Raw genomic sequence first — 15,861 nt, 5'->3', positions numbered from 1 at the left:
ACGCGAGACTCTTCCGGCTGCCAGAGTCGCTGGTTGCTGTCGACTACGGGATGAAAGGCGGTCTTTGACCTTTTAGTGAGTCGGTAAGGCGCAACGATATGCACATGTAAGAAGATGCCAGGCTCAGCCTTATGAGGCTCATCGCGATACTCCTATCTTCCTCTCTCCTTGGAACGACTGACCAAGCCTTTAAACTTCTCTTGCTTTAGCTGTCTCTTCCATGTGTGCTCATATATAGAGGATACTGTTCATATCGCCTCGTTGTATGTCGCCGTCGATGTGAACGTGATGTGCTACTGGCGTGGGTCTTGACAGTCACGTGACGCATATTCGTCGAGGCAACGAGGCATCGTGTATGTTCGCATAGTGTGTATCAGCGCACGCGGCGCATGAAGCCATGTACTATCTCTCAAATCGCCGCGTGGTAGTGAGGAGGAGACTGGTGCTGTTCCGAGGGCGCCGCGGTGGTAGTCAGTTCACGTCGCCCTGGAGCCTTGCCTTGTATCGCCCACTCGCAGCCTGCTGACTGGGTCTGTGAGATTGAAGCCCGGTGGCCTTGCGCTTGTGGAAATGGCAGTGGTGATGTCGCGGTACGGCTGAAGGTGTAGGTCCTTTGGTGTGTCGTGGTCGCGGGACATGCGCTCGAGCGCGAGCGCGCGTGACGGCGCGATCAGTCCGCCAGGACAATTGACTGTCTCATCGTGCAATATGACTAACGTGAGTGCCACTAGATGAACATGCCACTGTGCGGGGTGATGGCAATCGAGGTGGTAAGAGCGCATGGGCGCACGCCGCCGCATGGGCATGCCTGCCACGCTGAGGCCGCCTACGAGGCAGCGGCGGCGCAGGTAAGGACAAGCATGATATCGCATCACAGCCATCTTCGAGCCATACACAATCCTTGAATACACGCGAAATACTCACCATCACGTTGCACGTTTGCGCGGCGTGAGATCGCAGCCTGGCACCTCCTACGCGAGCGAATTTCGCGATGCCCCAGACACAGACTCTCACAAGGGACGAAGTCTACAGCGGCAATGATGATGAGAACGAGATGCCGAACACATATCAACTGCGCGAATATTGCTTCATGGCCACGAGGAGACATGGCAGCGGCACCTGGCAGACAGCGCCACAGCGGGCGGTGGCGGAAGCCTGGCAGCGACGATGAGGTGAAGACGGACAGCGGGGCGAAGTGATCAATCTGGTGGAAGGAAGGGAACAAGTCTGTTGCATACAAGATCTATCTACTCTAACATACACAAGATCCACTGTTGGTTTCACCTCAGAGAGGCTACTCACACTCGCTGGCGCGTGAAGCCCGTGGATCGTCAGCGAGCTGCCCCTGCCCCAACCTACACGCTCCACTGCTCGTTGAGTCTTACGTTTCGGTGTCGGAGGGACAGTGACTCCCAGTTCTCCCAGAGGCATCCCCTGCGCATAAATGCGGTCTTACGGTTCACCCTCCAGTACAACTGGGAAAACAGACAAGGAGATTTTTCTTTCCACCACCCATCAGTACTCGCGCACTTCCCACACCCTACCGAGAGGGTCCGTGAACTTCGACATGTTCCGGCCCTTGCGCTTCAAGCGCAAAGCTCGCTTCACCTTGTGGAGAAGGCGGGTAATCGGCAAGCAAAACATGTTGGATGAAGCTTGGTTGTTGAGTTTGTTGTAAGAAGTCGCCACGAGCAAGTACCTGAGACAACGTCAGTCAATGTGAACAGCGGGTGAGGTGAGTGTGATGATGATGAGGAGGGACGAGGGTGAGTGAAGGGGTAGGGAGGGGAGGGTGAGTGCAAAGGGGAGTGAGAAGATTGTGCTTCACTCACCTAGCACAGTTGTCAGTTGAAGAAAGGAAGAGAAAGAGAAGAGGGAGAGGAGCGAATATTTATGTTGAAAACTCTGCGCGCGAAGCGCTCTTATCACGCAGAACTCCTCGCCCGCTCGCAGAAACACGACGAACACGACTTCCGCTGCATACCGCAGAGGGGTACATTGTTTGGGTGCGGGGAGATCGTCCAACAAGGCTGGGTGTAGAGTAAGCGTAGGTCGAGGCCAGGCTCCGGGCGATGTTCAGCGAGCCTGCTCTGGAGTTTGGGACGTATTGATACGGCGAAGTCTATCCAGATCACGCAAGCTGTTTCAGCGGGGCTCTCAGCCGTTTCAGGCTGTGAATTCCGGCGCACATTGGTACGTCGAACTCTATCTGGATCACGCAAGCCGCTTCAGCGCGACAGCCGGATGTCTCAGGCTGGTAACTGTGACTCACCTGCGTACTGTCGAGATTTCTCACATCAAGCAGCCTGCCAGACTCACATGTATGCAGTCGAGCAGTGCAAAAGGCCCGTTGCATCGTACGATCACTCACTTTGCTCATTTTGCGCGAATTCAAGTACTGTTTACAGCACATCATGAGCGCATTGGCAGCCAAAATGAATTTCAGCGCTATATGTAAGTCAGTTGAGCCTACGGTTGTTTCTCTGCGCGCAGCACGGCATTGTCCATGCGCGCGCCTTGCGTGAGCGAGAAGCTTTTCTTCTGAATCAAAGCAGGCAGATTTTCGTGCATATTCTCGGAAAAGATGCAGCAAAAAACTGTCAGTAGTACAGATCAGCGGCGTGGCATACGTCAGAACGACAGAGACAACGACCGGTTTCATGCTTCCTCACCTGTTTCTCACGACGCAAGACGAGATCACCAGAAGCGGCCTCGGCGGCGACAGCAGCAGCAAGCAACCAAGCTGGAAATTCCATCCCAAAGCAGTTATGCGGGCTTGAGAGCGCTCGGACGCAGGGCCGCACGGCTTCCCCTAAAGCCTTCCCGTGGAAAAGTTAATCCGCAACGCCAATTGTGCGCATTGCAGTCAGCGCGAACCTGCGCAAAACATTGCGTCACATCTATCGTGTTGAGAATTGATAGCAATGTCAATTTTCACATATATTGAGCGACTGCCAGAAGTGTGCTCGAATATCGCTCGTTCGAAAGGGGAAGGGTGAAGTCGGCTATCACTCGGCCCGATCGATCGGCTTTCCGGGCCGAAGCTTGCGGGCGCTTCCGCTCCAAGTGAATGAATTTCGAAACAACCATCTCTCCGACTCTGACCTCGATCACGCCAACGAGTGCTGCTCGAGTGTCATGGTATATGGCTTTGGGATGGGGCAGAAATCTGGGAGAGCACTGTTGCAGCTCGGCTTGGCAAGCTTGCCTTATCCGCGCAGCTGCGAGGAAGGCGAGGCAGATTAGTATGGCAAGAATACAAGTGATGAATGCAATGAGAATGTACTCTTTCTACACTCACTCATATCGCTTCCGCTTGTTGAAGACTGGATGGGGATTCTGTCATTCCGGCAGCAGCGGCAGTCTCCCTAGAAGGTCTCGAGGCAGCCTTGGCCAGTCTGGCGACGGTAGGTACGCATATCAGCAAAAGTATGGGATGGTATAGACGTCGCTGTGTGGCCTCTGGGCTCCTATACTGCCCATGAACGAAATTTTGGTATGATCTACGTCCATGTTCATAACAGTAGTGGTGTCTACAAGCGGACGCATGGTCACTTTTCTGTTCAAGCTAGAATCCGAGCCGCCAAAGTGAGAAAAGTAGCATTACTCGACATAGAGATATACAATAGCCGTAAAACTCATACGGTATTATTTAATAATTCATATAAGTCTATACAAAAAGCATGAACGTCTGAAAATGTGTTGTGCTGCTTTTCCAAGCACATCGCCACCATGAAGCCAGAAATCCCACCAGTTTATGCTACCCCAACAACCCTACTAGCCTGAGGGGAGGTGAGCCTGAGGCAGTTGTTACCTCCTGCCATCAGGACAGCGCCGCCATTTCTGCTGCACCTTTGAAACGCACTGCAAGAAATTCAAACAATTCATGCGAATAGACGACTCCACTTGTTCCAGTACAACTGCAGCCTGATCTCAAGCCCGAAGAAACACACCACCAAAAGCTGCATCGGTGACGGCAGCAACTTCATGTCGAGCACCGCTCGGCCAAGCTCCAAGGCTCGCTGAGGCCAAAAGGCCGAAATTCGAGAGTCTCAGGGGTCTTGAATGCGCTCTCCCGACCTGCGAAGTCCGACATTTGAACCCAATCCAGAGAAAGCTTGTCGACGGCGAGACGCACAACGAGTAAACGCAACCATAGTCCAGATCCTCGAGCACCACCAAAGAAGAGAGCTACAGTCACAGTGGGAGATAGATGTCCCTATTCTCGATGTCTTCATACGATGGAACACCACTGGAGCCTGCCAAGACCAGCGCCATCCGCTGAGACCCAGATGCTCCAGATCATGACCTCGAGAGGGCCCTGCAGACCCCATAGAAGCATGTCACAGGTGCTCCATACGAATCCGCCTCGCTCTCATCCCACCCCCACGCCGCTGGCACTCTCTCTACCTTAGCCGAGCCATGTGCTCAAGACAACGGGCCCGCGGGCCCCGAAGCGATACCGAGTTAGGGCAAAAAGTGCCGCAAGGCTGCGACAAGGGGCTCGGGAAAGCTCGTGAAGAGACGAGGGCAGTGTTCTGGGCAAAGAATTGAGCGTCGTCTAGACTGCATGGGGTAAAAATGTGAGGAAGTATGGGTATAAGGGGTAAACGATAGACGAGGTGCGGAGCTGTGTTCGTGGACTATAGCAGAAGACCGAACAGCAAACGACATGTCTCGTACAACTGAAGGCCATATCTATACCCGCAGCGAAGGCCACTATGATGGCCTGACCACCGACGCTGTTACATCCGGTAGCCCTCGCATAAAGTCCTCATACGATGTCATCGTCATCGGCGCAGGATTCGCAGGCCTTGTCGCCGCTCGAGATCTCTCCCAAACCACAAATCTGAGTGTCCTACTCCTCGAAGCCCGCCATAGAATTGGTGGCCGGACCTGGACAGCCAAAGCTTGGGGTGAGGAATACGAGATGGGCGGGACTTGGGTGCACTGGTAGTTCACCACAGCAAACATGTTCGATATTGAGGAGTACTGACACACGAAGGGCCCAACCCCACGTCTACAGCGAGATCTCGCGCTACGGTCTACATACCTCACTGAAGACCATCTCCGGCAGCGTCGCCCTCGAAAATATATTCCAAAGGCCGCGTGGCTCCACGAAGCCCGCTGAAGCCGTCGACCTGCCAACCTTCGCAGAGAAACAAACCCGTCTAATCGCCGAGTTCTTCACAATCGACGGCCAGACCGCCCACGAATTGATGCCTTTCCCGCACGACCCCTCTCGAGCGGGAGCCCAGCCATGGAAGAAGTACGATCATTTGAGTATACGCGGTCGGTTGGAGCAGTTGGATTGGTCGGATGAGGACAAAGATCTCATCGAGGTTACCTTTGAGTCTGTTGGATTAGCGCCTGGGGAGCAGCTGGCGTTTACGTCTGTGCTGGAGTGGTGGGCGTTGTCTGGGTATACGATGGATGGGTTTGGGGCGGCGGTGGGGTCGTTTAAGATTGGAGAGGGTGGGATGACGGGTTTGGCGAGGAGGGTTCTTGCGGAGTATAATGGAGATCGCTTATTTGGTACTTGCGTCAAGAGGATCGAGCAGAGTCGAGATGAGGTGAAAGTTTGCGTGGACGCTGGAGAGGTGATCTCCGCACGCCGAGTTGTGTGCACTATTCCTCTGTGAGTGCTATTGTGGCTGCTTTACGACTCACATACTGACGATCGACAGCAACTGTCTCAAAGATGTCGAGTTCGATCCTCCAATGAGTGTTCTTCGACAAGAAGCGTTCGAGGCAGGCCATATCAACAGAGGCACCAAGTACCATTTCCATATCGACCAAGTCCAACCAGGGTGGGGCTCGGGTGCCGTCGATGACTGCGACAATGACTTTCTCACCGCCATGACGGACCACAATGGCACGCAATCCGACCAGCCCGACGGAACACACTGCGTGGCGTTCGGGTACAGCGGCCATCTTCCGGATCCCAGCGATGACATGCGAGTCATCTCGGCTTTCCAGCAGCTCAAGTCGGATGCTTCTGTTCGTGGCTATCTGACGCATCACTGGGCGAAAGATCCTTTTGCGCAAGGGACGTGGTTCTGTGCCGCGCCAGGGCAGACGACGAAGTATTTTGATGAGTTGCAGAAGCCGCACCAGAGAGTTCACATGGCTAGTGCGGATTGGTCGGATGGGTGGCGGGGCTTTGTTGATGGGGCGATTGAGCAGGGTAGAAGGAGCGCACTTCGTGTGGCGGAGGCTCTCGAGATGGAGAAGGCCAGCGTTAGTGGGAACCATTGAGCATATATCAACCCGGTGTTTAGGTAGAGCGAGTTTCATCCATATAGTGTCTCAAGTCGAAGCTCAATCATGACATCAAGCCAATGCACGTGTGGAGCGGAATCGGGCCCTATAGCCATCTCCGCCTGCAGATCAGATCGATTCCACACCTCCTGCACCAACTTCGCACCTCGTCCAAGCGAAGCTATGCCAAGACGCTTATGGCTGTGGATGATTTGCTGTCGTAGATTGTCACGCCACCATTGCACGGCGGTCTTGCTGTGGCGAACTTCGTTTAGTTCGGCGTCGAGATCAAGTCGTCCCGGTACGGTAGTGTCCGCTTTGGAACCTGCCATGGCGAGTTGAACGGCGCTGCCAGCTGAAATGTAGGCGAGGCTTAGGACTGTGAAGACGCCTGAGGTTCGGGGAATGTTGGAGAGGATTGTTAGGGCGCTGGTGGCGAGGTCGAAGATGGTTTCTCTCGCTCGTGGTTCCGCGGGTGTAGGATCTGCATTTGACTCCAGGAGTGTAGGAAAAGCTTGGTAGAGTTCGAGGAGGATCACGAATCTGTAAACTTTTGCGACGTCGCAGAGATGGCTTAGTGGGGTGTTTGGGTCGCCCGTTTCTTCCATTGAGTCGATGGAAGGGAGGTTATAGTTGAGGACCTGATCGTGTATTTGACGAGCATCTGCGAGGATTCCAGAGTTGTTTCCGGTTGCAAGCGGGCAGCCGCGGTCGATCTGGACGAGCTTCTCGAGAACTCGTTTCTGGCGTAAGAGTACACCTACTTGGGCGAGGAAGATGAAGGTCGGTGTCGAGACGCCCGTCCAGGAGTTGGGATAAATTGGCTGACCATCCGCAAGCTCGGAGAAAGGCTTCAGGTAGTCAAGCTTCTGCAGTGATTGATCGATGAGGATGGAGGCGAGACATTCCCAGTAAGCCATGGACCCGACGAGGAAGCTCTGCTCGCGATTCAAAATAGTGGGTGTGCCATCTTGAGTAATAAGATTCTGCTCTGCGGACCAAGCTTGGAAGAGTGATCGAGCTCCTTTAAGGTGTGACAGTGAATATGCGGTAGGATCGTGCCAAGCCTAAAGAGAGGTCAATGCTACAAGATCATTGCTCATCATGTAGGAAACATACCGAAGTCATTCCAAGTATGATAGTACCTAGGAGCAACTGATACCTGCTCTTGGAGCTAGTGGCCGTTGCAAGTTCAGTGAGCGCCAGACTCGCCATCTCCTCTTGCAAACTACTCATTGCTTTCGTCTGATATCTCAGCGTCGCCACAGTGTATTCGTTGAGGTAATTAGCCATGTGGGCAGCGGACATGGTCATTAAGCAGTCAAAGATATGCGGAGACACTGAGAGCGACTGTGGAATGGCAGTCCGGTACGGATTACTTGCCGAGTCGAAGCAAGACATGACTTGACAGATCACGTCAAAGTAGTGAGCCACAAGCTTGTCGGCATGATCATCGTTGTCGGAGACGTATTCCCAGATGTACTGCAGATAGGCCGGATCCATCTTTGGCACCTCCACGCGCTCGACTGTGCTGGCATCGTTGGGGCTAACATCCGCGTAGGCATCGACTTGCTCAATGCTCTCGAGAATGGTATGGTTATGAGTTTTCAAGCGTCTTCGGTCTTCTTCAAGTATCGGCAACTGAACCTCGATTTGGCCTTCACAAGAAGTGACCTGGTCCAGGTCAGGCTCTGGTGGCAAAACGCTTGCAGTCTCCATTCGTCGCTCAGGATCCTGGCCTTTCGACGGAACAATCTTCTGTAAACTCGTCCATTCTGAATCTCTCGCTTTTGGGTCAAGGACAGCAGCAGCTTCATCCAGTGTCTTCTCAAATACAGGCTTGGTATTGGCCTGTGATTCCTTCGATGACCTGGAAGTGCGCAATCGTTCATATTTGGTCGACCACTTCAGCTGTCGCTCGTAACCCGGGCACTGCAGTTTCCGACGAACGCAGTTCCTGCATTGAGGCAAAGTCTCATCACATTTCATACGTTTCTTCTTGCACGCACTACAGCCCGCTAACGATTGATTATTAGCATATCTGGTGGCGTAAGCTTTGGGTGGGAGTGTTACATCGACTCTTGTTGATCTTTGGCTTTGGTCTGTCTGCCATAGTGTGTTCCAGCTCTCAGAAGGGTCAGGGGTCTCTGTGCTCACGAGATGTCTTCCCATGGCAGATACAGTGTAGTCATCCTCGAGTCAGAGGTGGAGTTCTTACAGGTAAGAGCTCGGCCAAGATCTCGAGCTCCACCGGGCGCGCGCTTCCCAGGTACGGCACGAGGTGTACCTGTCCTCATACTTCTTTCTATGCACTCTTTCGTCGTCGACGACTATCGCATTCGTATTGCGACTCGATTATCATCCATTGCCAAGAGAGTGGGACGGCTCGATGGGCCATGTCAAGGCCATCTCGCACGTCGTGTTATAATCTGTCCGGCAGCCGCGGCCATCTCGCAGATCCAACCAACTCATTGGAATATGGGGAATGTTGATGTCTCTCGTCCAGGAGGTGCCGTTCTGGACACCGCAGAGTCCCGTCAAAGTTGACGTGTTGCTGGTGTCGATGATGCATCAAAACCCAATCAAATATTGATGGACCGTGCCTGACTTGATGACTGATCCGAGTCTAGAAGGCGTTCGGCGGCAGCGTGGCAGCGGCTCGCTGTGGAAGGAAGGTCGATCCCGCGCAACCTTCAACGACGTCTCCCCCTCGCCCACCCAGACTCATTCACTTGCCTGCAGCCTTGCGCTTTTGCGCCATGCGAATCGAGCCTTTTGTCGCTCGCGAGAATGGATGAGAGACTGGGAAGCAGCCTGCTGGACCTGCCGCTCGAACTACGCGCCCTCGCCGATTTCCTCAGCGTCGACAACAGCCCTACCACCATCTTGCGCGTGCCGGCGCATGAGAGCGAGCAGTGCGAGACGGTCTACTGCAACGAAGCGTTCCAAACCCTTCCAAGTCCCGAGAAAGAGCTGGAGGATCTCCAAGGCGCCCTCAAGCGGACCCTCGCACTAGACAGGGATCTTCACAACCGACATTTATCTGGCGCAAGATGGCAGACAAGAGTTTCAAAGAATTACTGCATCGCCACTGCAGTCGTTGGCAGGGCACACATTATCGATCAGCGTCCGTTCGAGCTCAACGCTCAAGGAGTCAAGGTGCATAGTAACGGATACTCGAACGGAGATGTGCCGTCGAAGCAGAATGGTCACGTCAACGGCGATGCTCTTGACTCGGAATATGAGCCCTCGAAACGATGTCTGGATTGGACAAGGAGCGACACCCCCAGCGTATCTCCATGGACGGACTTCGTGAGGAGTGTCGATTGGGCTTCCACTGCAGTAGGCCCAATGGATTCCTGGCCGATGCAGCTACGCCAGTACGTGATGGCTATCATGGTCAATCCAAATCCACGTATTTTGGTATGGGGTGATCATTGGGTATTCTTTTACAATGAAGCTTGCGTACAGCTTTTTGGCAAAAAGCATCCGGAATGCATGGGACAGCACACCTCAGTTGCGTTTTCTGAAGCCTGGCCCGAGATTGAGCCTTTGATCGGCACTGCCTATCGAGGGGAAACACTCAAGGTTGAGCGTGCGCTCATGTCGATCGAGAGGAATGGGTTTCTCGAAGAGACCTACTGGGACTTCACCCTTCTACCTGTACTCAGTCTGGATGGCCACGCGATGGGGGCCCTGGATGAAATCACGGAGGTGACCACAAGTGTGACTGGTGAGCGTCGGCGTAATGCTGTAAGCTCTCTTACTGAGTACATCGAGACTGCGAGCACGCTACCCCAATTGTGGAGCGCCGTTCTTGAAAGCCTGGGGTCTTCCAGTGTGGACATACCGTTCGCAATGCTCTACGCAGTGGTCGATGATGTACCTGAGACGAACGAAACTGAGTCCATATCAACAGAGTCTCAATCGAACGCTCCACATAAGAAGACCGTTCTAGCGGGCACAGTAGGTCTGGGCAGCGACCACCAGGATGCGGTGGAGACCTTTGCACTGTTGGAGCACATTGAGACTGGTCCAGGGCTGGTTTCATCATGCTTACAGGCTTGGAAAGGAGGCCGTCCCATCATGGTCTCCACCGAAGACGGCACGCTACCAGAATCACTCGCCACTGGTGTTCCTGGTCGAGGATTCGGAGATTCGTTGCGCAAAGCCATTATTTCCCCTATCAAGTCAACAACTACGGGAGGCGAGGTACTCGCCATCCTTGTGACAGGCCTGTGTCCCCGCGCTCCTATCAACGCCGAGTACAAGCTGTACTTGCAGATCACCATCGAGTTCATTGAGAAGGCAGCAGCTTTGATCTCTTTGCCCGAGGAGTATCGTCGAACGCAGAAGATTTCCGACGATATTAACAATGCGTTGGCACAACAACTGAAGCTGACTACTCTCAAGGCAGAGAGGAGTGAGGCCAAGTTCTCTCGTCTGGCAGCGACTTCTCCCACTGGAATGTTCCTGCTCGACTCTGAAGGAAGGGCTTTATACGTCAATGATACATATCTCGACATGCTTGGCCTTCCTCCCGATGATAGCGTTGTCAAAAGGCCCGAAGGATCGGCATGGAAGGAGCAAGTCCATGAAGAGGATCTTGATCGGTTTATCGAAACATGGGATGTGCTCAAAGAACAGAAGGTTCCCATTACAATCGAATATCGCTCGAAGAAGCCGTGGAAGTCGACAGACAAATCTGGCCAAGAGATGTCAGGCGAAAGTTGGCTGTTGGCCACTGCCTTCCCAGAGATCGAAGCAGATGGCTCAGTCTCGACCATTCAGGGATGGCTGACAGACATATCTCATCGGAAATTTTCCGAACAACTGCTCTCGCAACGGCTTGAAGACGCTCTAGAGAATAAACGACAGACTGAAAACTTCATCGATATGACATCCCACGAATTGCGCAATCCGCTGAGCGCTATCTTGCAAAGCGCAGACTCGATCGTGTCGACGCTTGACGCTGCTGGACCGGGGTCGAGTCTTCGCGATGAGGAGATCTCATTGTCCGCACGCACGGTGGAAGAGATCGTCGATGCTGCTCAAACGATCATTCTGTGTGCTCAGCACCAAAAGCGCATTGTGGACGACATTCTGACGCTATCAAAACTCGACGCAAGTCTGCTGGTTATTTCACCTGAGAAAGTGCAACCACCCATGCTTGTCACGAAAGCATTGAAAATGTACGAGGCGGAGATTGCGCGAGCCGGCATCGATGCTCAACTTTGTATCGAGCCATCCTACGAGGAATTAGGTGTTGACTGGGTTATTCTGGACCCCAGCCGCCTGCTTCAAGTCGTCATCAATCTCTTGACGAATTCGATCAAGTTCACGCAATACAGCACGGAACGCAGAATCAAGGTCTGTTTGGGAGCCTCCTACCAGGCTCCTTCCGGCAAGCATCACGGTATCAGCTTCGTCCCCGTCAGACATGCGCGGCATGCACGGACTCCAGCCATCGAGTGGGGCGAAGGTGAGGATATATACTTACAGATTGCCGTCTATGACACTGGTCGTGGGTTGAGCGAGGACGAGATGAAAGTCCTCTTTCAACGCTTCTCGCAGGCCTCGCCAAAAACGTACAAGCAATATGGTGGTAGTGGACTCGGCCTCTTCATCTCTCGTGAGCTGTGTGAGCTCCAAGGCGGGCAGATTGGTGTTGCGAGCGAGAAGGGAAAGAGAACTGTCTTCACATTTTACGTCAAAGCGAAGCGGTGGATACCAGATTCTCCAAGGATGGCGAGGCGGCCGCCTGTCACTCGCTTTGCGAGCACATCCGCCAGCCCGGTGGCTTTCAGTAGACGAGGCAGCGCTGTTCTCCAAAATGTCAGCAACCAAATGGGACACGAAACGAAGGAGAGCGAGGCAATATGCGAAGTATTCGAGCCGCAATCTGACCAGAGCTCCACGGCCCAGCAGCTGAAAGTCCCTACACCGACCACCAACGGCGCGCACAAAACTGAGATGCATGTACTCATAGTAGAGGACAATCTGGTCAACCAGAAGGTCATGTCGCAGCAGCTGAGGAGAGCGGGTTGTGTCGTGCATGTCGCAAACCACGGCGGCGAATGTTTGGACTTCCTGGAGAAGTCGACATTCTGTTCCTCAGACACAATGTTGCATGTAATCTTACTGGACCTCGAGATGCCTACGATGGACGGGCTGACGTGTGTAAAGCACATTCGCGAGAGGCAACTCAGCGGCAAAATCACTGGCCATGTTCCAGTCATTGCAGTGACTGCCAATGCGCGAAATGAGCAGATCTCTATTGCCATCGATGCTGGCATGGACCAAGTTGTCACCAAACCCTTTCGCATTCCGGAGCTTGTCCCACAGATGGAGGCTCTGGTCGCAGAAGTTGCTTGGGCAAAGCAAAACTTGACTTGAGATAACGACAGCATTCCGCACTATCAATTTCATAATTAGAGCTTGGCGCTACCAGACGAATCCGCCAGCAGCTGTCGATGCTCTACCACGAAGTCTTCCACGGCCTTGGCAGACCCATCAAGATCCGATTCAGTCAGCGCCAAGCTGAGCGCCATGAACCCACGCCTGGCAATGTAGAAACCTCGTTGTAGCAGAAAGAGGTGCAGCAGCCCGGACAATGTCGCATCAGAGTCGGCAATGTCGTTGTGTGACTTGATCCTGTCAAGTGAGCTTTGAGTAAACTGGAAACACATGATCGAGCCAACACCAGTCACCTTCATCAGCGTCCCGCGGCCGATTTCCTGCAGGCGTTTGCGAAGCTTGTCGCCGATAGCATGAAGCTGCTGAGCTCGATCAGGTGTGAAAACCTGCTCGAGACCAGCTCGCCCTGCCGCCATGGTCAGGACGTTGTTATTGAAGGTGCCTGCGTGCTTGATGGAGTCTGGGCGGCGAGGGTCAAAGATGTCCATGATGCTTCGCTTGCCGCCAAATGCGCCTGAAATAGGTCAGCTGCACCCACATGAGACGAGGGAGGGCCACAAACCGAACGACATGCCACCGCCAATATATTTACCCAAAGTCGTCAAGTCGGGCCTCATGTCCACCGGTAACTGCGACTGAATGCCACCGCCACTGTGCATACGCGAAGTCATCACCTCGTCGTATATGAGAACAGCACCGCTCTCATCTGCCGCCTTCCTCAGTCCCTCTAGGAAACCTTCATCAGCTGGAATACAACCGCCAGACCCCATCATCGGCTCAACAATGATCGCAGCAACATCCCTCGCATTCTCGGGCTCACGGATCAAAGCATGCACCGACTCCAGATCATTATACGTCGCAATCAAATACTCATGCGGCACATTGATGGGACTATTCTTCCCGGCCGCAAACAAGAACGTCCCTCCATGATACCCATTAGCGAAAACAACAATCTTCTTCTTCCCCGTAGCGATCTTCGCCGCAGCGATCGCCATCAGATTCGCTTCCGTGCCGGAATTCGTGAACCTCAGCAGTTCCATGCTTGGGAAACGCTGCTTGACGAGCGCGGCGAGACGGCCTTCATCTTCGTGGTGCGAGCCGAAATTGAGGCCTTTCTTGGTCGTTTCGATGATTGCCTGTGTGATCACTGGCTCGGAGTGGCCGTACAGTCCGGCGGTATACTCGCCGAGGAGGTCGATGTATGAATGTCCGTCTGCGTCGTGGAGAGTGGCGTTTTGAGCGGAGGTGATTGAGAGCGGGAAGGGGTCGTAGAAGAGCACGGAGCGGGTGTTGCCTCCTGTTTTTGAGTTGCAATGTTAGTGTACAAATAATGTAATGGTGTACAGGAACGATAGAGATGTCACGTACCTGGCAGGGATTCCGTCGCCCTCTCGTGAATCGCTTTGCTTTTCGGGTTCTGCGCGATGAAGCGCTCTTGCGCTTCGTTGTAGGCTTTTTCTGCGGCGGCCATGGTGATGACTTGAGCAAAGGAGCTCAGGATGGTTTCTGTGTCTTGTGGATAGGTGTTGGCAAGTAATAAATGAAGAGGTCGACCCGGCCAGACGCATGGATGTTTCCCCACTTTTTTCCCACGCCCTATCCGTGCCTACCTGGTTAGGCTATCGGGTCGAGCTGCTGCATGCAGGTTTTCGTTGTGGACTGCCGTTTGGGGATTTTGGGGAGGGATGCGTATTGGATGGGAATCGAGGCGGGCGGAATATTGCATGAGCGAAGAAGAGGCATGCACTCTGGTCTGGCACAGTTCAGGCCATTTATTCCTCGAATACGGAGCTGCGTTCACTAACGTGTATCTTCTGGTATTGCCCACGAGGGCTCGAAATTTGCAGCTTGCTCTCGACAGTCGATAGATCGTCCATCTTCTCGTGCCGAGCGAGACACCCTTCGCATAGCTTCATGTCCGGGTGATGCCTCTGTAAAGTCCAGTCTACCACGAGCTTGTATAGCTGCCAAATAGTCTTGAGCAAGACGATATCCGCGATCAAGACCGCGATGATGAGCGATCCGCTCGGTTTCAGCTGCGGAACCTGGCAAAGATACTCTGTTGCGAGGACTGACGGGTCGATTCGCAAAGTTGATGCTTCCGCACTTGTGGGATCAAATGGGACGGACGGGAGGTCTCCGTATGGTGTTGCCCGTGCGATCTCCTTTTCGCCAGTAGCGACGATGGAAGTGAAGTTCTTCGTGAAGTAGGCCAGGAGGTCTGAGTTGGCGAAGATGTTTGTGCCGTGAGAATCGGTTTGCCCAAGGTCCGTGAGCACGGTGTAGTATAGACCCTTCGCCAGGTAGTCGGCCGGCTCCCAAGAGGCTGGAAACGATGCATTCATGGTTGTCATGCTTGCTAGCACGCTGATGTTGGCGGTCGGTGTGTACCAGAAAGCGTCGATGATGCCTTTGTCCAAGAACGGGACGAAGTAAGCGTTGCCGTTGAGCATGTCTAGCGATTTGATGTCATCCGCAGAGGTTGGAAGGGTGTTTGAGTTAGGCGAGATCGCGAGCCGTCCTTTGTATGTAGGTCGTTCCAAGGCATCGTTGGCGGCTTCGAATGTGGTGACAAGACTCATCCACCAATTCGAGATAACCGATTCTGCCCAAAGGAGACTGGGGAGAGTTGTTGCATTGCGCCCAAGAAAAGCTGGCTGAGTATACTTATTGTAGGTTGCCGTGAGGTTGACTGTAAGGGGTCCTTGTGGGTTGTCCACCATGCAACGAACATAGGTTGTTGTGGTCAGACCTTCCAGCGAGGCGGCGATTCGTGGACAATAGAAAGGAAGCGGGCACTGGTTCTTTCTGTTGGTGCCAGCTGAAAAGAAACAGAGATAGTGGACACAGTCGTAGGTTATAGCCGCCGAGGCGTACGCATGTTCGGATCTCTCCCCCAAAAGCGGGCTGGAGATAGATTGTTGCATTCAGCTCGGTTCGGCGCCTTGAGAGTTTTTGAGGCTCGACAACCAACCTGTGGCGGCGACATATTGGCAGCAGCAATATCAAAGAACGGTCATCTTTCAATGAAAAACATTCATTGCTGAGCAAGACATGTCATTAGAGCAAATCTTTCCAGTGGATTGATAAGTCCAGATCGGTGGCTGGGAAAGTCGAGAGAAGAAGCTCAGCGCAGAACAACGTTCATGCAGGAGCGGGCGGCATGCAGGTGCTGCTGTTCTT

At 53.5% G+C, this 15,861-nt stretch overlaps 7 protein-coding genes across 7 annotated transcripts; 2 read left to right on the top strand and 5 right to left on the bottom strand.

Annotated features, from left to right (window-relative positions):
• Positions 1-476: 476 nt before the first annotated feature.
• Positions 477-1,108, bottom strand: M409DRAFT_56350 (uncharacterized protein; the record flags this gene model as incomplete). The annotated part of the gene is made up of 2 exons (XM_033813267.1): positions 477-691; positions 925-1,108. 2 exons carry the CDS (start codon positions 1,106-1,108, stop codon positions 477-479), a joined length of 399 nt encoding a protein of 132 aa, XP_033665900.1.
• A 432-nt stretch (positions 1,109-1,540) lies between these two features.
• Positions 1,541-2,413, bottom strand: M409DRAFT_56349 (uncharacterized protein; the record flags this gene model as incomplete). The annotated part of the gene is made up of 3 exons (XM_033813266.1): positions 1,541-1,699; positions 1,985-2,122; positions 2,372-2,413. The coding sequence occupies 3 exons, from the start codon at positions 2,411-2,413 to the stop codon at positions 1,541-1,543; spliced, it is 339 nt and encodes a 112-aa protein (XP_033665899.1).
• Positions 2,414-4,672: 2,259 nt separating this feature from the next.
• On the top strand, positions 4,673-6,258 carry M409DRAFT_24910 (uncharacterized protein; the record flags this gene model as incomplete). Its single annotated transcript, XM_033807448.1, has 3 exons — positions 4,673-4,953; positions 5,006-5,638; positions 5,688-6,258. 3 exons carry the CDS (start codon positions 4,673-4,675, stop codon positions 6,256-6,258), a joined length of 1,485 nt encoding a protein of 494 aa, XP_033665898.1.
• Positions 6,259-6,293: 35 nt separating this feature from the next.
• M409DRAFT_24909 (uncharacterized protein) lies at positions 6,294-8,374 on the bottom strand (the record flags this gene model as incomplete). Its single annotated transcript, XM_033807447.1, has 3 exons — positions 6,294-7,328; positions 7,381-8,279; positions 8,335-8,374. The coding sequence occupies 3 exons, from the start codon at positions 8,372-8,374 to the stop codon at positions 6,294-6,296; spliced, it is 1,974 nt and encodes a 657-aa protein (XP_033665897.1).
• A 677-nt stretch (positions 8,375-9,051) lies between these two features.
• On the top strand, positions 9,052-12,657 carry M409DRAFT_67675 (uncharacterized protein; the record flags this gene model as incomplete). The annotated part of the gene is made up of 1 exon (XM_033817507.1): positions 9,052-12,657. One exon carries the CDS (start codon positions 9,052-9,054, stop codon positions 12,655-12,657), a length of 3,606 nt encoding a protein of 1,201 aa, XP_033665896.1.
• A 35-nt stretch (positions 12,658-12,692) lies between these two features.
• Positions 12,693-14,149, bottom strand: M409DRAFT_67674 (uncharacterized protein; the record flags this gene model as incomplete). The annotated part of the gene is made up of 3 exons (XM_033817506.1): positions 12,693-13,192; positions 13,241-13,975; positions 14,047-14,149. The coding sequence occupies 3 exons, from the start codon at positions 14,147-14,149 to the stop codon at positions 12,693-12,695; spliced, it is 1,338 nt and encodes a 445-aa protein (XP_033665895.1).
• A 301-nt stretch (positions 14,150-14,450) lies between these two features.
• On the bottom strand, positions 14,451-15,605 carry M409DRAFT_56344 (uncharacterized protein; the record flags this gene model as incomplete). The annotated part of the gene is made up of 1 exon (XM_033813265.1): positions 14,451-15,605. One exon carries the CDS (start codon positions 15,603-15,605, stop codon positions 14,451-14,453), a length of 1,155 nt encoding a protein of 384 aa, XP_033665894.1.
• Positions 15,606-15,861: the final 256 nt, after the last annotated feature.

The sequence above is a fragment of the Zasmidium cellare genome (genome assembly GCF_010093935.1).
Source record: "Zasmidium cellare ATCC 36951 unplaced genomic scaffold M409scaffold_24, whole genome shotgun sequence".
NCBI lineage: Eukaryota > Fungi > Ascomycota > Dothideomycetes > Mycosphaerellales > Mycosphaerellaceae > Zasmidium > Zasmidium cellare.
Note: the sequence above shows the minus strand (reverse complement) of the source record. Positions and strands in the feature narration are given on the sequence as shown.